The sequence below is a fragment of the Lampetra planeri genome, chromosome 9 (genome assembly GCF_965212315.1).
Source record: "Lampetra planeri chromosome 9, kcLamPlan1.2.h2, whole genome shotgun sequence".
Classification (NCBI taxonomy): domain Eukaryota; kingdom Metazoa; phylum Chordata; class Hyperoartia; order Petromyzontiformes; family Petromyzontidae; genus Lampetra; species Lampetra planeri.
The window spans coordinates 5,541,944-5,563,367 of NC_136115.1; the positions used below are offsets into that span (position 1 = coordinate 5,541,944).

Sequence of the window (21,424 nt, forward strand, 5' to 3'; positions counted from 1 at the left end):
ATGCTCGTGTCAACTTCAAAGTAAAATATCTAATTACAATACGTTAGCTATACATTAATAAATGATCTTCAGTTGCGCGGGTCACCCCCCCCCGCCGCCATCCATACTTAATAAAATGTAACACCGGATGAAGCAATATCAGTTGTTAGACGTCAGGCGCGTATGGCATTATTCAGTCCTACGTACGTTACAATGCCTTTTCCCAGCTGCCTCAAGAGCTATGGGCACCCTGCACGCACAATGCTGGAAGACAGCCGAGCGCCATAGAACGGAGCCGTAACGATGCGTCACCGCGTTATAAAATGCCAGCCTCGACTGGATAAGTGGAAAAGCATTGTAAAGTGCATCAGCGGGCACACAGCCAAGCCGAGAGGTGACCTTATACGGGGTGCTTCAAACAAATGCTAACATTTCTGAGAATTTGCAACAACACCACAGGAAATGTGCCTCCGAGCTCTGGAGACCACCTGGAGAAGATTCCAGGTTTGCGTTGACAATGATGGCAAACAAGCGGAGACTGACTTTTTGAAGCTATTACCATACGTTTGTTATGTTACAGTGTATTATCCGTTCTGTTTCCATTAAAAACGAAATTTCCATGTAAGTGTTAACATGTTTTTTAAACACCCTGTTATTAATGACTGGAAGAAAGCCAGATCGCTGTGTAAAACAATGCCGATTTCATGGGCGCAAGCTTAAATTCGTGAGCACTATTGCAAGCCGTTGTATCAATACAATAATACGTACTATATTGTCTACGATTAAACCGTTACTTTAGGATTAAATAAAAACTACATATACAAACAATACTGAAAACGCTATAAATTCTGATTTTCCACAGCCGATATGCACAGGACATTTAGAACAACCCTGTCGAATTTCCGTACAATTCCTACAATAAAATTAAGTCTTAAATAGTAGGCGTTCTTAAAAGCAATGTTTTATTTTTAGACTTGAGGTAAAACATTAAAAGGTTTGAAAATCTGGTGGGTGAATGTAATGAGTATATTGACATTGGTATTTTTCAAAGCCTAAAAATTAAGGTGAAAAGGACCTCAAAAATAGATAACATATGCAGCATGTAATTGTTAATTGCTGCCAGTGGCTTTACACGTTTAAGATATCTATCAAAAGTGTAAATGGAACTTTTTAGACTACCATCGTGAAAAATTTGGAGTAACAAATAGGCCTTAAGAGCACTCCACTGAGCAGGCTCCTTTTATTTACACGATTCCTAGGACAGGTTTTTTGTTTTGCAAGTTTTTAGCATATTATCTTCTCTAGAGTAGGAGTGGTGGCAGAGTGGCTAGCACACTTGAGTTTGATTCCCAACTTCGGCTAACATTAGTGGTATGATAGCTGAACCAGTCCAGCACAACTCTACACACCTGCACTGACCAACACGGTGAAATATTCAAAATAAAAAGGTTTTTGGGTTAGACCGCGTAAATATAAGTGTCAAAACCCACCACCACCCAACAAAGCCAACCAAGTAAGGTTTGCCATGTAAACACAACGTGCCAATTAGTTACTTCAGCCGACCGGTGTAGTAGAGTAAATCCACCTTTTAAATTTGAGTACTACGTTTCACTGTTAAACCGCCCGATGATGCTGGATGCAATTACCAGCGAAACATAGTACTCAAATGGTAAATGTTGTGGATTTACTCACACCAGTGGGCTGAAGTAGTAACTAATTGGCACGTTATGTTTAGGTGACAAACTTTACTGGTTGGCTGTGTCGGGTGGTGACGCTAACCCAAAAGCCTTTATGAATATTGGTCGTGAAAACCTACATGTCAAACCGACGGTGGAATATGGTGAAATCCTAATGACTGACAGAGGGATCTTGACTTAAAGCTTTCGTGACTGCAGGAATTAATATTCTTGGGTCTTTCGGTAAAGTCACGTAGATAAGTTCAAAGAAAAAAACAAAAAACTACGACGTTTTGAAGACGACCACTTGTGTTGCGATCGAAACAGTTTTTGAATATGACATGGAGGGGTCTTCATCCAGCAGTGGATTGACATATGGCTATAAATCAAAAGCCATCGCACTAAATCACACTTGTGAGGTGCATCTCAAACCAAGAACGCTTAAAAATCATTAAGACACGGTGGATACAAGAACGTGTAGCACACCCTGAACATTTTATTCAAGTTCAAACATTGATAATTGTACATATCACAGCTCTTTGCAAAGTTTCACAAGTTCATCTGATTAAGGCATAACTGTGCTTATTGTACGACTGTACAATTAACACGTACAAAGCCCTTTTACCCAGGTACATCTTCATGACATTTAAATCCATCTCTTGCGTCACGTGAATACCAGATTTAAAAGTTGTTTATATAAACATCTTAAAATATTTCAGAAAATGCACTTGCAATAAATCCAAAGCAGTGGATTTCAACACTTGATAACAATCTTATTTGTCAGGACAGATGACTGTCAATATTGTAAATTACAAAGTCAACAAATCTCTTTTTGGTGTTTTGCTATAAGCAAAATTGACGTGAACTCGACTACAAATATATCATGAAATGTCTAGGCACCAATAAAATAATTACAAGGTATCAATATTACACTCACACTAAACTTCTAAAGGGGGGAAAAGAACACATACAAGCCAAGTGTGAATAATATGAAATGCTAACAAGCCTATTCATGTTTGACAATGCTAATGCACAAATAATTAAAACAAGAGTTGTGTATCGAGACCATTCAATAATTCATGATGACTATCAATTACAAAACGCTCTAATCAAATTATATACAGTACAATGAATTTCAATTGAGCACTGTATTGTAGCAGATGTAGCCAAAACTGTGTTTTTTATTTAGACAAAATGGCAATTACATGTTGGTATATTAAGTACCATATTCAAAATACAGATAATCCAAGAAACATCAGTAATTTAAGTTTTGCAAGAATTATTCACAACTAATGCAAAGAGTAAAGCGGCATACACACACAATGAAAAAATTGCTTCATGCCATGTATTTGGGGATGGTATGTCAGGGACATAAAATATAAGGTCACAATTAAAGTGGATCCTTATCCCTAATAGTTCAAGAGATTTGACAAAAGTCACACGACTTACGACAAATTATAATGGATTCCGACCTACACGATCTATTCAATGTCAGTTGCTCTTTCGTATTTAGTAAGATAGCATGCATTGACTGATGAGGCAACACAAGAGTTCTATTTTTTTGGTTGCAACAAAAGGTATGGACTAAGGAAAAAATAAGTCATCATATATACTTAAGTCTGGTGCAAACTCAATGCAGTCCGACATGGCTGTTTAATTTGAGTGGATAGGTGTGAATCTAGCTTCATGTTAAGACTCGCACTTGTTTAAGTCCTCTCTCAACGATTCACACGTTCATTTTGCGGGCACAATTCTACTTAGGATTTTGTACAGCAGATTGTAACCCGCCTAACAATTACGTTAAAACCAAATAAGCTAGTCCCAAAAATACCCAACTGAGGCTTGTATAAGCCACTTTGCATAATGCCATATGCCAAGAGACCAGATACGACTGTGTGCTCCGTAACAAAGATACAATTCCCATTACGTAGTCTTACATTCAACATTGCATACTCGCACATTTTTATTACAGACATGGTAATAATGTTGGGGTGGAGCAGTGGCGTGCTCGTTTGCAGAATGCACTATACAACTGGTAACCTGAGTTCCATTCCCAGACACGGCTAACATCAGGGATGATTAATATATATGAACCTGTCTTGAAAAGCCCCATTCACAAACCCGCATTGACCAGTATGGGCAAGTATGGTCATACAATATCTCAGAGCCACATGGCATGTTGATCCTTTTATCTCGCAGTTGATTGAAAATTTGTTTAAAATTTGTATAATTATATGGCTATAATTAAAAATGAAATAAGATTATACTTTCACAAGACAGATGTGTAATACAGTAGTTGCATAATTTAAAGCGCACATAGTGATAACTATGCACAGTAGTTGTATATGTAGTAAGTTCGAGGAGACGAGGTCGGTGTTGAGGCACACTCTGTTTATTAACTCAGTGACAGGCACAATAGTTGAAGGGGTAATGGCCCCTTCACCGGTACTATGGGAAACCCACCCTAGTACTATGCCCTCTGTCCTGTTCCCCAGTCCTCCTCTACTGGGCTACGGGAGGCTGACTGATCTGGCCCTGGCAAGCACAGATCTCGGCACCAGCTAAGCCGGCCTTGCCTGACAAGGGCAGAGGTCCGGGAGCTCTTGGGCCACGCCGCTGGCTTACCCAGCTCGGCCCTGACAAGGGCAGCGAGACAGGGGAGTCCCAGGGCCTAATCTCCGAGTCTTCGATCTTCACTGGTCAGCTTCGTGTCGTACCGCCTCGAGCTCTCTGGCTCCCCGCCTTTTATAGGGATCCCCTCAGAGGGCTGGGGGCGTGGGGGATCACGGATGCGGACGTCGGTGCGACCACCCCGTGTGTGTGAGTGCACACACCCCTGTGTTTCTCGTCCGCCGTTCCTCCCGTAATAACCCCTACATATACACAGTACAATTAAACATTTTAAAGCATTTCATCATAAAACTCCAATCCATTTTTTAAGCCTTTAAAGCAAACATCACCCACAGCAATACGCGAAACACTTATGTGCATGGCATACGGGAGAAGGTAGAATAATTTCATCTGCTGTTTTGAGGCCAGCAACAAATAGTTTGCAGTTATACAGCATATAAATGCCACTGCATCTCATGTCAGAAGAGGAAAAGTGGGGGGTTTTTTTCAGAAGCTTTTTGACTTTTGCACATTTATTATTAAAATCTCATCTTCTTGGTTCTTTCGGTAAAGTCACGTAGAAGGGAAGTAATAAAATAATAAAAATAAAACATAATAAAACAATTCTCTGTGAGAATTGTTTTATTATGTTCTCTGTGAGAATTGTTTTATTATGTTTTATTTTTATTATTTTATTACTTCCCTTCTACGTGACTTTACCGAAAGAACCAAGAAGATGAATCCCTGCAGTCACGAAAGCTTTAAATCGAAAATTAAAATCTCACTTCAATACTTATGTGCTCATGTAACACTATGCCAGGTCTAAAGGTCTAACCCATGTTTTGGCACAAATCAGCTACACGTCAGGTTGGTGAAAATAAATACATTTTCAAAAACAACCCTTAATGCGGCAATGCAGCAGACTTGTGTAAACATCTCCCCCCCCCCTCCTGTTAGATTTGGCATGTAAACTTTAGACGTTTAATTCCTTTTTGCAAGTTATATGACGCACACATTTTTTCTGATTATTATTAATGCCCTTGACAGTGTTGCTTTAACACTAATATGCATTGCATAAAGTAAAAAAGTAAATCGGCCACAGTTCATAACCAATGCTTTACAGCTTTTACCTGTATTTGTCACCCACAGAAAAAAACAATCATTACTTAACTGCTCAAAGTCCATTGGCCAGTATTAAAAAGGTATTCAACATCTGACAGCATTTCAAACAAGGGGGAGGAGAAACATTTACAGAATTTTAATAATTCTTGCTTTTTCACCAGCTGTGAGATTTAAAGTGTTACTTTACGAGTCTTAAATGGCAGGGCTACACTGCTTAGTGCCAAGTGCTCAACTTCCCGTCACGCTCGCACAGAATTATAATTGTTCTTTTGTTGCCAACCATGCCACAACTCCTCAAAGCCTGGATTCTCTCCTAAAATCCACAACAAATGCATGTAGAAGGAGAATCGTGTACAATTTACTGTAGCTAGACATGAAATGACACCTCTACATATGGTTTTGTTATGAGTAAATTGATAAACCGATTTCCACCATTCTTCCTCAATAGTACTTTGTTTGGAAGAATACACTTTCACAGCAGCCCTTGAGAAACATGGTCCATGGGATAGCATGTCTCCTCTACACATTCCTATATACCCTGTACACAAGATTCGTCATTTTATTTTAAATAAGATATTCTATGTTAGCAGATCAGTGTCTCGCAAGACAGAGGTAGCAAAATAGCGAGCAATGCAGTCTCCCATGTTGTGGACCATTACAATGAAAGGAAAATCAAAGCAGTCCTCCTGCCTTTAACAGTGCCTTGTGTCTATCCCCCTGGTTAGTGTTTTGTAAAATGTACTCTCCTGAAATAATTCCCAGTTGTTTATCTTTCAAGGAACCATCTGCAAAAAAATCTATTGTTGCTGGTGAGCTGCGTACATACCTTTGTTACATTTTTTGATCTTAAGGGTTTCCCAACACAATAAGCTGTAGAAAATATGTACACACGTATAAAAATTAAACATTCTCCACTCCCTCGTCGATAGAATCAATAGCATCCATAGCGTGACAGTTTTGTGTTTTACAAGGTTACATTGTATTGGAAACTCAACTTGAAGATTTTTCACAATGTCAAAAACAAGGCTTGATGTTTTAACTTCTTAGCCACCTTCACAACAGGCCCTTCAACAAATGCCTGAAGGAGACGTCGTTTCGTCGTCTGCCAGAGCTCATACAGTAATGCCAGCGTACAGGCTGTCTATTTCTGAATGAAAGAACTTGGATACCTCGGCCCGTTTCACTTTGAACGTCGGTGTCAGAAGCCCATTCTCAATGCTAAACAGGTCTGAGTGCAGGTGGACAGCTCGCACCTGCAAGCACAACATCACATGCAAAACATGACACTCACACTTAGATTCAGACAAGGTTCACCAAAGCAAATTTACCTTCAAGCAAACTATAGTTGTCACAATTTATCCAATTGTCAAAGAATAACATTTCCAAATCGCTTGTGGTAGAATAAATAACGGATACCACCAACATTTCCAAAGGGATTTGGCCAGGATAAAAAAAAACCTAAACAACTCCCCCAACTCAAAAGGTACCAATGCCCTCTGGAAGGCTGAGCTTAACTTTACAGATATGCACATGCAGTTCCTATCATATTCTTACACAAGCACATGCTTTCTGCTTTTACATTGATTAAAAGACCCCCCCCCCCATAAATGTATGGAATTGTAGCCGAATTTCCAAATATGAATCGACATCAGTGCAAAATTGTATTACGCGATTAAATCAAGTGTAGTCCATGTTTTTCGGGTTCAGCCAAGTAGTGATTTTCTAAAATATCTTGTCACCAACTATGCCACAAGTGACAAAATATTTGATACGCAATTGTGTACAATTCTGTGAGTCACTTATAACTGCTTTGCCGTTACTTATTGCCAATTATGGACTCAGACTATTGTCATATCATCTCAGAGTCCTTGGCACGTAATAATATGCTACAGTGGCAGTGGGGGTCGCAAAATGCCGATTTATTACTAATAAATCCCAATGATCCGATCGAGCAGCAGACATCGCGGCTATGGCGATTTTTACCTGAAGCCGGGCGCTTGTGTTGCATTCTAAACGTCGTGATTTATTATGTTTTATTTCTACCTACGTGACTTTAACGAAAGAGCCAAAGAGTATGCTAATCTCTCTTTAACATGCTCATTTTCACCTGGCAGCCCTTTTATTGGTGGAAAACCAACCACCGTCGGGTTGGCTGTCCTCCACTTACATTGTCATTGGCTGCTGACATTTGGGCTACGCCCATTTCAAACCCTTATAAACAGTTTGCCTTGGAAGCTAAACCCCCCTTTTCCTGAAGACGACCGCTTGTGTTGCGATCGAAACGTCGTAGTATTTTGTTATTTTTCTTTGAACCTATGTGACTTTAAAGAAAGACCCAAGAATAGGTGAACAGCACTTTCCCCAAACGATCTGTTCAGTCTAATTTGGAGATTTTACATATTATGAAATTTCTGTGTGCGTAGGGTTGCCTGATGACTGGTGTTGTATGTTACCTGCTCAAACGACTTGAGCCCAGCCTCCTTGCCCAGACGCACCATGTCATGAAGGATGGCTGCACGGACATCCTGCCGTGAAAATTACACTTTTATTACCGACTGCGTTAAGGCCACTGCGACAAAACACGTGACAATTGGCGCACTAAACTTTCACTGATATTTTATAATAGCTGTTAAACTTACAAAAGTTAAGTTTCCTCGATTCAAAGACTAGTGCGCTCCCTAGCAAAGCTGCTGCAAGAGTTAGGGGCATTCACCTTGTTTATGAACAGAGAGTTTGGGTTACACTTGATGCCTCGTTTCTGCACCCAGCTTGGAAGAACATCCATGTCCGGCACCACGATGCACACCAGGCAAGACTGAGCAACCAAGAACATCAGCTTGCGTCAATATCAAATACCTGCCAAGAAGGGCATTGGTGGCGAGCCAGCGCAACGCATTTACACGGTTTGCATAACGCCGAGCATGTACACGATCGATTGTATGCGTAATTATGCTTTGTTGCAATTTTTACACAAGTCTGAAAATTGACATAAGTAAAAAGGCTTCGTCTTTCAATTTGAGTAAAGCCAAAAACCTGATTCTTTCCTGAAACGATTCTTTGCACTCAAGAACTAAAATGGGAACGCCCATTGTTTATAGTTCCGTTGCAATCAGTGGGACAGTGTGTGCTTACAAAAGTGCTTCGTCTCATTACAAGGCCACCAACTGCTCCTTTGCCAACACCACACAGTGGTCACATGAGAGATTATTTTCCAAACCGCTGCCTATGGGACAAAATGTGAAAGCCCATAGCGAACAGGACCGGTCCAGATATCACTCATCACGAATGTTTGTGAATAGGTCCCGGATTCAGAGCATAGTTCGGTAACCAGTGCACCATCGCTCCATCCTATATGCGAGATATACATGGGTCGTTAATTTTGTATAAGTTATATAATATTTAACACAATTTACACGTTTTAACATGATCCTTCACTTAACAGCTTTAGAATAGTGCTATAAACTGTACCGACTAAACACACATTGCTTGCACAATTCAATGGCGGAGCTGTTTACCTGCAGGCTGTCTCCGTGCACGAACACCTGGGCCACGGGCTCACTGCGCACGTACACAGTCTCAATCTTCTCTGGGGCAATGTACTCTCCCTGCGACAGCTTGAAGATGTGCTTCTTCCGGTCAACAATCTTCAGTGTTCCATTCTAACAAACAAACACACAGGTCCGAAGCATGGCAAGGTGAGCGAGTAAATGCATTTTTAGTTTGTTGTCGTTCACCTTGCTGCTACCACTATAACGCAAGCAGATGTCCGAGTGTTATCTACATGTGACCACATCTGAAGATGCTATGTCGAAACGGATTTATCTTATGGACAAAGGCAATTAATCATAGGCAGAGGAAAAACATGAATGTCCTAGACTTGAACAGGGGCAAGAAGTCAACAGCATGGATTTTTATTTGTGCATTTATACATTTCAGCAGGAAGGGCCCAATGAGCTGTCAGGCTCTATTTCAAGGGCGTCCTGCAACGGCACACGGTATAGATCTTAGTTACAAGCATGGTTATATAGGCATGATATAAACAGCAAGTATCGGGAAGTGAGATGAGGGCTTCCCATGCCGTGTCAGTCATATCCCACCTATGTTAGCCGTGGCCGGGAATCGAACAGGTCGCCAGATACACGGTGCATTGCGCTAACCACTGCTCCATCATTCTAGCCATGAGTTTTGTTATACTGGTATTAATTTTCAAAGTGAAAAATGGTATTGTATAACTTTATGTTGATGTCAGTAGTAGCAATGAATTTTTCAAGCACTGTTTATCATTATGCATTATTAATACACGTGAATAATTATTATGCATAATGAATGCTCACAAAAAAAAGCATAGACTGTTTAAGAATAGAGTACGTTTACACAAATTAAAACATGAAACAACACGATGGTAAGAGAGAAAAAGAGAAAACTTTTTTTATCGGTGGTGAAATGTCATTTCCACTCGTCCGATATGCAGTAGTTTGTGTGGTTTGCATGTTCTTGCTACCTGTGGTCGTGTGGCGTTTTCTCCAGGTCCTCGGTTTTTACCCTCCACATTTAGAAACACGCGTTTACATTACTTGGCTCCTACAAATTCCAACATACAAGCTACTTTGATCAGCTATCATGTGGGACCAGATTACCTCTGAAAAAGCACCAATAGCCAAGTGGTCTTTACCTGGTAAACAAAATAGGTCAGTTTTTTTATTATAAAATTGCAACTAAAACTTTCCACAGATTTCATTGATTCACTTGGGAGGGTTGAATTGTTACATGAACTATTAACAAGCTTTTATCCAGCGGTATATTGACAAAAGCCTGTAAATTACTCATTTCTATTATCGTGCTATTACAGTGCCCGTATTAGGCATGCGTGAAAGGGGCAGAACTCACAGGCAGCCACTTGCCAATGTCGCCCGTGTGGAGCCAGCCATCCTCATCCAGAGCCTCAGCTGTCCGCGTCGGGTCCTTCAGGTAACCCTTGAACACATTTGTGCCATAAACACACACCTGCACACGCACACACAAATCACCGTAAGTATATTTTCATGTTTCTACAACTTCATTTTACTATGAATAGTTTTTGTTTAATATGTACAATGCAAAATTTGTTGTTTATAGCTGTGCACAGTTTTTCTGCTACGTAGTAATTTTTTGTCCCATTTCTATTTGGTTACGTTTGCGGATTTATATTTGCCTCATTGTTGTTGTACTCATTTTAATACGATTGCTTGTCACTTTGGCAAGCCAGATCGCTCTTTCAAACGAAACTTTCATTCGTCTCTTGATTTCTCACCTGGGTAAACAACATACCCCGTGAAAACCCAAAACGGTCACCCCACTTAAAAACTGGAACGACGACTAGCCACGTAGTTCTTCATCAAATGGTTCTCGTACAACGTGGACTCAAAACGATGAAATATAAAAGGAAATCTAACTAAAAAAATATATCGTGTAAAGTTTCATAATCATATTAATAAAACATCACAATTGTAACCTTTGAAAATTCTGGCAGTTCTCTATATGTAAGCCAAGTTTACAAAAGTGGCATGCATGGACACGTGAAATTACATTCATGAGATTATGCACACAGACGGTCTTACCTCTCCCTCTCCGTTGGCAGCAAAGTAGTTCATTTCTGCTACATCCACCACCTTGATGTGGTTACACGGCATCGGAGGTCCCACGTGACCTGCAAGACACCGGCAGATAAAACACTGCAGTTTCAGTGCCAAATGCAGTGGAAGGCTGAGTTGGTTTTATACAATATTTATGAAAAAAAGAACAAATGCCAGTGGCCTACAATGGCATCAACCATGCCTTAAAACAGGGGCCATATAAAAAAAAAAGTACGTAACACATTCCAACAATCTGTTACTCATCTGTGAAAATAATGGCTAAAGGAGTTGTGACTGAGAGGTTTGGACCCCTGGTGTAGTAATAACTATACCCCTCTAGGTGGATGATCCTCAAGGAGGGCAATTGCACCCACAATAAGGTCGTGAGTGGGCCCTGGTTAAATCCTTGATTACTAAAAAGCAGGAGTGCGTCTAGTAAGCCATTCGCAAACACACACGGGAAAAGTAACCACTTCCATCCAGCGTCTTATTCCAGCCACCAACCACCACACTATGAGATGGCATCTGACTGTGGGCATACCTACTATAATCACCCAGGAATGTCTGTCCTTAACGCTCATGACGTCACTCCACATCGACCAGCCCCCCTCATTAATATTCATGAGCAAGTTACGTCCTCCACATTAACCCCCCCCCCCATCATTAATAATCATGAGCAGGTGACACTCCACATGGAGCACCCTCCCCCCTCATTAATGATCATGAGCAGGGGACATCACTCCACATCGAACAGCCCCCCTCATTAATAATCATTATAAGATGACGTCCTCCAAAAGGACCCCCCCCTCCATTCATAATAATTAGCAGCTGACAGTCACTCCACATGGGGGGCCGAGGCGCCTCCTCCCCCCTCCTCGGCGTCAACTTACAACCCTCACTACAAAGGCAGAACCCTCACGTCACGCGATCTCCGTAACGCTATTGAGACATCAAAGTAAAAAGGACGTCTGTGTCACTGCGGCCTAACAAACTGCACACGAATTGATGCAATGAATATCACGTCGTGGTCTGCTTTTCGCTTGCAAGTTTCAGATTTACTGAAATACACCCGGCCGTGGACGGGCAAAAGGCTAGTTATCCATAAAAAACATGAACCTGTAATGTGTATTTATCATTCATCTGGAGCAAATGAACTCTAAAGCATGATGAGAGATTGCTTAGATTCATGACCCCAGTCATTAGATCACATAAACGTCACAATTTCAGGGCCAATAATCAATTCAAGAAAGCATTTTTTTCCATTTCAGTTATATTGTTTATTTTTCACCCTCTCTTTGCTGAATCAACCTATATATCATTAGTGTAAACGATAACTAATCTTTCCGACAGTCTTTCCGACAGACCTGTTCTTCACCTTGAGGACGGCTGCTTGCGTTGTGGCCGAAACGTCGTGAGAATTGTATTTTATTGTTTTATTTTTATTATTTTATTATTTCCCTTCTACGTGACTTTACCGAAAGAACCAAGAAGATAACTAATCAATTATACCATGCACAATTCAGTGCATGTATATTGAACATAACTAACTTATTACGCGCTTATAACTACAGCTTAAAGCAGGTTTCAAATGCATATTCCAAGCGTATAACACCAAAAACAAGAAAATAATTTCTGATTAAACTAAACCAGTATGCTCCTTTGTTGCAACAATTTTAAATTGCTTTCATCACAGCTCGTTTCCGTAGTACTGTGAGAACAAGGGAGATTAAAGGTAATCCTTACAAGAGCTTAGCAAGTGCTGGCGCTTCACACTGCCCTCCCCCTCCCCCAACATTCTATATTCATCCAACATCCCCGTGCATGCCTCAGTCCACACGTGGAAACCTGGAGCTATAAACTCTAGCAGCTGGAACAAAAATTCACACAAAAAGTGCGCGAGCCACGAGCGGAGCCCAGACCCAGGGAGAGTTACCCGCGGTGCTGTCGCTGGGCATGGTGAAGGTGCACCCAGCTGTACACTCGGTCTGCCCAAAGCCCTCGTACACCTGTGTGGTGTGAAAGGCAGAGGAAAGGGTGGACGAGATCCATTATAAAGTGCTGCTCTCTTCCCCCCACCCATCATTCGTTCCACTTCTATGACCACAGGGCAGGACTTTAATAATTCCAACACAAACAGTCCAACATCCTCCCCACCATCACCGCATACTCATCCTATTACTACAAGAACAAAGTAAAGTCTAAAATCGGCATCAGTACACAATTAAAATGAATACAATGTGGATTTCAGTGTTGTATATGTTCTCATGCTTATTTATAATTTCCATTTTTTCATGTATATCACGTGGCTCCTTTGCAATATCGATTTTTTTTCAAATTATGTAATTGTTACATGAAATATACTTTACAGAAATTGTGTTCTTTTACAAGAGAACATATTCAACGAGGAACTCATGTTTGCAGTGGAGCGTGTAAACTCTAATGGCCTGTATAAGTCCACGTTTTGCACTGAAGACAGCAATAATTACAAAATTAAAAGCGGAGAAATATATAAAAACCCAAAAAAAGCTTTTCCAAATACATGTCGAGTTTCACGTTACATAGTAAAACAAAAAAGATCTATTCAATAATGCATGCCATTTAATCGGCACTTTCTAGAGGTGAATTAGGATTCCTTTTTCAACGTTGTAATACCTCAACACTCAACGTGCATTGTTAAATGTAACTGGTGTGAAATTCTAGATGTTCCAGTAATAAGAGAAGACCACTTATTCGTCCTGAATAAACACAAAGTCGCGTTTTCTTACCACTCATACTTAAGCCATTATTCTGCGTTGGAATTTTTTTTTTACCTAACAACACTACAATCACGTCCACGGAAAGTATTTTTAATGCACGAGTCAACCCAAGAAAAATGCTACACCTTTAATGAGGCATGTTGGGCAATATCTTCTTTCAAAAAAAGCAAAAGGTCGTTTGAAAAGTTGTTTTTATTTCTATTGTAAACACAAATTACGTAATTGTATTTATCATGTAAAAGCTCTCCAGTGATAAGTTAAGGCTAAGCAGCAATATTTTGACACAACGTGAACGACGGCCTCCTAATGCCGTGCAGGTCATGGAGGTTTACTTGACCATACTTCACAATACGGTTGGTGAAGGCGGGCCATAGCATAGACACACAAGATAGCAAACATGAGGTTTTTGGGTTAGATCGTCTAAATATAAATGGGTTGTTAAACCCGCCACCACCGACACAGCCAATTAGTAAGGTTTGTCACGTAAAACCAAACATGCCAATTCGTTACTAGTACAGCACACCGCTGTTGTAGAGTAAAGCCACAACATTTACAATTCGAGTATGACGTTTTCGCCAGTAATTACAACAGCATCATCAGGCGACTGCCAGAGTTGTGGAGAAATCCTCCTGTTTCGGTCTTAAATAGCGGGATAAATGTGATGTCGTCACTTGGGAGCCAAACTGGTGAATGCCAGTGGGGGGGGGGGGGTTAATGTAGGCATACACATTACAATGGATATAGCAACACATTTCGATGCACTGCCCCCTGCTGCCCACCACATAACCCCACAGCCGCCTGTGACAACTCGGCATGCGTGTTGGTGGTTGGCCACCCAAACACGATCCCGAATCAACTCTTGACAACATCGGGCCATATTCCTGACGGTTTGGTCATAGGCAAACAATAACATTCTCTCGTGAAAACCGACTTTGCAGGGAGACTCACCTGGCAGCCAAGGATGGCTCGAAGGAAGGTGAGGATAGACGCGGAGATGGGGGCGGCTCCAGTGACCATGAAGCGGACACGGCCTCCCATGCTCGCCTGCACGGCGCAGGGTAAAAAGGCATGCATCAGAGACCACGACATTAGGCGCCGTCAACCCTACAAAAGGCAGCTTTTTTCTCAGCAACTTGGAGCCCAGAAAATACACCCCACGAGAAGCATGTTTATTTATGACATGGTTAACAACTACATTGGGCTCATGTTTAAGTCCACAGGTTAGCCTCCGATTAGCACGGTTAGCTACGTACAGTGAAGGACGTTCAACATACGTTAACATAAACATTTATTTTTCATCAAGGTGTGCCCTGATGATGACTGGTGTGACAATGCACGGAGGAAACTCTGTAGAAATCACCCGATCGAAATTCCAATGCAAGTCCTCGTCTGTCTAGAATGCAGAATATGCTGTGCAGCCAGAATTGGTATTAATAATAATATGCAAACCCATTTATGTTCAGTTCCATCTTTCTGGACCTGCCCAGCAGTAATCATTTCGATGACAGCCGTCACACTTTTATTTTAGGGCTTGCTCTACAGTATTAATAATATAATTGTTTGCCGAATGTGTTAAGCAAAAACAAAATGGAAGACCATTGGCCCTATACAGCTACCCGGTTATGGCAAAGCCAATGGTGAACAGACGAACACGTGATGAGGACAGCAGAGGGAGCACCTGTACACGGTGGAAGATGAGCTTGTCCCAGATGCTGTCCTTTCGCACGACGCCGCAGCGCAACTCGGCCATCTTCCGGCTCACGGCAAAATCCAGCAGCCAACGCTTGAAGTGCGATTTGGCACCGCTGAGCACCTGCAGCATCCAACATTGGCAGTCATACTCCTCCCTCTACCGTTGCACTCATGAGGGTCGAATCATCACGCCTGAGATATAAACTAAATATTTTTGAGCCTGGGACAAATTTTGAAGAGATCAGCCACAGGAGTATAAAGGTAAATGTGAGGCCTTGCAATTACCTGGTCATGCCACTGCTGGCAGGAAGTTCTCTGCTAAAGGGAATTCGAGAAAGCCCCTCGATGAGAGTATTTTGCCAATGCTGGTCATACATTTTTGATCAGGTGGGAGTACCCACCGTTTACCCCACCACACGCAACCTGCCGATAGACGGACTGTGCTGTATCCATTTATACCGCCACACTTGGGAGATCGAACCGGTCACCTCTAGATTGGAATTCCAGTGTGCCAACCATTATACCACGGCAGCATCCATCAGCATAGGAGGCTGCTGCATGGAATAGCATTTCCAAGAAAGGGCATTCCTGGTGTCCATTAGATGTCATATATCATGCTGCCAAGAGTTACGATGAAGCAAAGTTAAGTAGCGTTCTAATGCACCTACTTTGTCATAGATTCGGTTGAGCAGACGTGGTACGACAGGGAAGACGGTGGGTTGCAGAACCTTCATATCGTCCATGAGTAACCTTATATCACCCTGATAAAAACCTACTCGGCCACCGTTGCAGAAAATGGAGGCCTGAACACGTACACACACAAAACACACATACCCTTAATGTTTGGTTATTTAAAAATGTGCATTTGCCTAATTATGGAGACTTTGGAAAGCAACTTGACTAAAACTTAATTCTCATGGGGATATCAAATGGCACTCATATGGTATTCAGAGAGATGATTGAGAGACCGTCAATACATTGCTAACAAAATATACCAAATACTGTATGTATACATATATATATACACATGAATGAATAACTGCATAGGTTTTCCCCGATTGTGCTGTATAAGCCTCTCCAAAATGTTTTCGGGTCATACCGTATGTTTTTCCTTCAGGAACTATTTTTCACTTGAAGAAGCCCCCAACACTTTCGGCAAAACGTCAGACATGTTGAATAATACGCGAGGAGCTCTATGAATTAACTGCACAAAATCTAGCGGCAATAACTTGGACAGGGAAGCTCAATCGGTGCAAGACGCAAAAATTTAAGAACCTCTCATAATTGTTAACCATTGAGCCCTGTCAACAAAAAGCGTTGACTTATATTACCTCAACAAGCCTTTCAAACATGTGAGCCAGTGGGAGGAACGAGATTAAAACGTCGTCCTTGTTGGGTAAAAACGTATCCTGTGAAATGAAAAAAATTAAAACAAGTTAGTCTCCAAACCAAACAGATGTGGTTTTACCCAGCTTGCACTTAGTTAAATAAGCACTAATTCTGACAAGCGTACACCGTGTAGCATAGAGTAGTGTAAAACACAGCACGAGTACTGCACATGACAAACAATTTAGAATAGTGCAATCGACTTAAAACTTTCACAACACAAGAAGACTAACTATAATGAAAAATATAACAACGTATAACCGTTTGTCAATCCACTGCTGTAATGGATGTTGTTCGACCAAATTTCACCACGCTGGTCTGTGCAGGGTGGGTGAAGTGGTGGAGGGGGGGCAGAAGCCCAGGATTAGTAGAGTCACAGGTGTCAGCGTGACCTCGAAATGAACTGGGGTCACAGTCTGCGGCACAGTGGCCAAACCACTGCGCCACCACAACAGTGCAAGGCTCGCTAGACCACAACATTGCCATCTGCTGTATTAACGCAGCGAGTGCAACGAACGCAAGGGTGTGTACCCAGCTCATACCGACCGTCTCGAATATGAAACTCAAAGTTAAATCGGGCGGGTCAAGTTGTAAACAGGAGAGACGTGAAAGCTGAAACATCCAACCTCAAATAAATCAATGGCGCGAAAAAACGGCAAAGAAAACAGCTCGAAGAGTCGAGCGTGGATTCCACACGACAGACAATACGGTTTGAAGATAATGTAAGTATGCGATAAGCTTTTCTTGGCAGTGTTGTTACCTTAGTAATGGCCAAGAAAGCAGAGAAGTCGGAAATCATGTTCTTGTGGGTTAGCATAGCACCCTTAGGATTTCCTGCCCAACAAAAACAAATGACATGAGAGAGTTTGCTGTAGTCACCACAGCAACTCAGCAAAGGCAATGCATTGCGCATTGCATCAACTTAACCGTTACGGTTGATAGATTTAACTATTCCTCAAACACGTACCTCACGTAATTTTTCAAGAGGTCATAAATTCTGCAGTGTACATGACAACAAAACGCATTTCCCATACTGGCACTTTCAGACACTAATTTATTAAGTAGCATTACCCTCGATGTCTTTCAATGCTTAATTAAAAACTTAATCTATCTTTAAAAACAATTGAACTTAACATTTACACAATAAAAATACAAAACAATTATAATTACTTGTTATAACAATCCTCTCTGCTGACGAGATCCAAAAGTTTTAACCCAGGTCCTATTTGCTGTGCTTACACAAACGCTGCTCCATTAGGCTAAACACATTTTAATTTTCACAAAGACACAGAGGTATTATTAAGAAAAATATAATTTAACCACGAATCAATATATCTTTATGAATACTGGAATAATAAGACGAGCTATATAGTTATTTTTCAAAGATGTCCCACACAAAACACAATGCAACACCACACTTATTTTTTATTGGTCAACACTGGTGTTCACTGCTTGTTGAACTTTGCAAACACAGCGACTGAACCATCAAAGATGCGGCAACTGTTTATCGGTGCACAGCTCTCCCAACGTGTTTTCGGGTTGTAAAAGAGTGTTGTTTGACACAATGCCCGACGCTTCCCTACACCTACGTACGTAGCCAACCGATTAGCACAGTTGCGAAAGAAGTTCAACATAGATAGAGTGGGATGATTTCAGTTTCTCATGAGGCTCCCACAGCATGTGCAGCTAAACGATGGAACAGCTTCGACAGCAACTTAATTGCTCCCAGGACGTTAGGTGTAAGTTTTTGGTCTAAGATTAAACGGAAAGTGAAACATCATACACCATACCAAACACGCAGAAGAAACAACCCAAAAACACACCCCAGAGCTTTAAAGCACAACGCAGTGGTATAATCTTCGTGCATTTTAAGATCCACCCGAGGTGTGTCCCGATGATGTTGCCTGTGCTTAGACATCTATTCTCTGTGTGCACGACCGGAACGGTGCAGAGGATATGACAGCCAGCTTGCGCAAGTGGATGCTCACCTGTCGTTCCACTTGTGTAACAAATGATGGCGATATCATCTGGCTGAGGAGGCTGCAGAAAAACAAAGAAATGCATTCAGCGAAACTGACTAAACACATCGTACATATTACTCTTGATTTGAATTATATTTTGCCACTTTGCGATACAGATTTGTACCGTACTTACAATTGGCTTTCTGTGATTTGTCTTTCCAATGACCTGAAAAACATGTTACATGTTTACAAACGTTATTCGCTCCATGTAAAATCGCACGACACCTGCACACTCAAACTCATTGCAACAAATTAAGAGCCATACATTGCAGACAAGGCAATGACGGATTAAAACAATAATAATGACCTCCTATCTGGCGGCACACGTGAGACTCGTCCACCCCCCCCCCCACTATTGTCACGTTATCAGACTAATCGACTAATCAAACTGAATCGTTACACCAATAAAAAGCTTCAACAACCAGTCAACAAGTCTACGAGCAAACTGGTATGACATCGTGTTGGCCCATAACACACGCGTGAGGGCTGGAGACACACGCACCTCCGATTAGCGCGGGTGGCTACGTACGGTACGAAAGAAGCTCAACATACGTAGTTCATACAAATGGGCGACATCGGGCCACGTCTCACCTCAAGCTCGCGGAAAAGGATTAAGTCGACTCCACACTTGCGGGCGCGCTGCTCCATCACGCCGTCGAAGGGCTCCATGACCACGATGGTTTTGACGATGCGGATCGCACCCTCCTCTATGCTCTCCAGCAGGCCCTTCACCTTCTCCAACTTGTCACAGACCACCGTGGAGATCTCCGCTAAATGTTCAGACGCCCACAATGTGCACACAGCAATCAACAGAATTGGAGGAATAAAGCAAACGTTTTGGTAGAATGAGCAGAGTATTGGACGACTGTGACAAGTCTATTACATTATGGGACCTCTCTTACCAGTATCAGAATATGAGAACATGTTTCACCCTTTCTGGCAATAAAACAGGTGTTAAGATGTTAAAACAACAAATTGAAACCTTTTTCAAGGAATCATGCTTGCATAAACCCCATATACTTGTGGTGAACATGCAAACAAAAAACATGCTCTGGTAGTATATGCGTTGTCTTTGAAACCGATTAGTCCACACCAGTGACAGCTTTCTTCAGAGCCTAGCAGCTGCTCACCCCCGAGCTGTTAATGCCCTGACAGTGGCATTGTCTTTGTGCTGTTTGCCCTTTGGCGTCCTCTGGTCTAACACTGTTTGAGACTAGGCTCTAAAGAAAGCTGTCTCTGGTGTTTCTGTTTGGTGTTTTAACATCTTAACACCTGTTTTATTGCCTGAAAAGGTAAAATCTATTCTTATATTTAGACTATTACACTCTCCAGGTCTTATTTTTTCTAACAAATGCAGCAAATTGCAATAAACAGTGGCTCATTTAAACCATCAAATCTGAAGAAAAAGTGTTAGATTTTCTACAATTAGTCGGAGACTTGACTTGAGATTGTAGTATAAATATGGTTTGATAATATCCAAATTGCAAGTCACAACGCATAAGCAGCTGCAGAAAAACAAACCCATCCAATTCATGTTTGTGCGCCCCACGTGCACCATGTTAGTAAATAAACTTGAGCCGAATATAAACACAACAGTATATCTCTCGTTACGGCAGTGTTTTTCAAACTTCAGTCCCCAGATCCACTCCGGTCCACATTTTCATATTTACCAATCTTCTCCGTTATAATACAAATTAAGTCATTACACACTGCACAATCCTGACGATTGACAATAATCGCACATGACTCAGCGATTGCCAATTCAACGTAACGCTGTCATTCGCCACCAAGTGACCGTGATGTCACACCACAGCAGCTGTGCAACGCTAGTTTCGCCACGCCAAGTACACTTTGAGACCAGGTGAAGTGTCTAAGGCTTGCTCTCTGGCAGGTCACAGGCCAGACCCAGGTGTTATGGGTTAACAACAGATTGAGATGACTGGAAGCTGCACCACCGGTGCTCCCCACTGAGGCATCTTGTGTGACACACACACACATTAATTTGAATCAGTGCTCTGTATTTCACGTGGAACTATTGCTTAGCAATCACCAAGTACGCATTATTGTAACTTTGAATGAAGATAGTAAACATGAAAAGGTAGGCGGTTAAGGGTTGTAATGACGAGATTCTGTAAAACCGGCTGAACTGCATCCTATAATTAGAATGTTTCAGTCTGAGAAATGGAATGGCCCTGGGCATATTGGAGCATGTAAAGTTAGAGAAATCGATCGTCTCCAAAGAAAAGTATATCCTGACATAAATGACTATTTTACGTACGCTAATTTTACATTAAAATGGGCAGCAACAGTGTATAGTCACGAAGGCACACGTTGTTATAAAACAAGAAAAGACGTGGGCAGTGCCATGCATTTGTTATGTTCCACTATTTCAAGACATTTCCCAGGTACGAATGGCTATTTGTTTGAAGTTTTCCTATCAGGCATGAAAACTTGCATCTTGGTGCACATTATGAAGTCGGTTTAATACATTTTTGTTGAAATAAAAAAAGGTCTGAATAACTGAAATTCAAGAATGCACGGCAAATGTTCATCTTTTGTCCAAACGCCCA

At 41.5% G+C, this 21,424-nt stretch overlaps 1 protein-coding gene and 1 long non-coding RNA gene across 2 annotated transcripts in view; both read right to left on the reverse strand.

The window, feature by feature from the left end:
* Positions 1-2,131: 2,131 nt before the first annotated feature.
* LOC144720612 (uncharacterized) lies at positions 2,132-5,912 on the reverse strand. Its single transcript, XR_013585782.1, has 2 exons — positions 5,051-5,912; positions 2,132-4,816 (listed from the first exon to the last, which is right to left on the reverse strand). It is a non-coding gene; the product is annotated as an uncharacterized LOC144720612 (long non-coding RNA).
* Positions 5,913-6,344: 432 nt separating this feature from the next.
* The window catches only part of LOC144720611 (long-chain-fatty-acid--CoA ligase 1-like), a 37,836-nt gene continuing 22,756 nt past the window's right edge, over positions 6,345-21,424 (reverse strand). The window contains exons 7-21 of the mRNA XM_078597482.1: positions 19,446-19,624; positions 18,988-19,020; positions 18,822-18,873; positions 17,594-17,667; positions 16,779-16,856; positions 16,116-16,250; positions 15,434-15,568; positions 14,704-14,799; positions 12,933-13,005; positions 10,985-11,073; positions 10,275-10,391; positions 8,903-9,046; positions 8,101-8,202; positions 7,841-7,912; positions 6,345-6,640 (exon numbers count right to left, since the gene is read on the reverse strand). Of these exons, the coding sequence (XP_078453608.1) occupies positions 6,500-6,640; positions 7,841-7,912; positions 8,101-8,202; positions 8,903-9,046; positions 10,275-10,391; positions 10,985-11,073; positions 12,933-13,005; positions 14,704-14,799; positions 15,434-15,568; positions 16,116-16,250; positions 16,779-16,856; positions 17,594-17,667; positions 18,822-18,873; positions 18,988-19,020; positions 19,446-19,624 (1,520 nt within the window). The 3' untranslated portion in view covers positions 6,345-6,499. The remainder of the gene's footprint in view (positions 6,641-7,840; positions 7,913-8,100; positions 8,203-8,902; positions 9,047-10,274; positions 10,392-10,984; positions 11,074-12,932; positions 13,006-14,703; positions 14,800-15,433; positions 15,569-16,115; positions 16,251-16,778; positions 16,857-17,593; positions 17,668-18,821; positions 18,874-18,987; positions 19,021-19,445; positions 19,625-21,424) is intronic.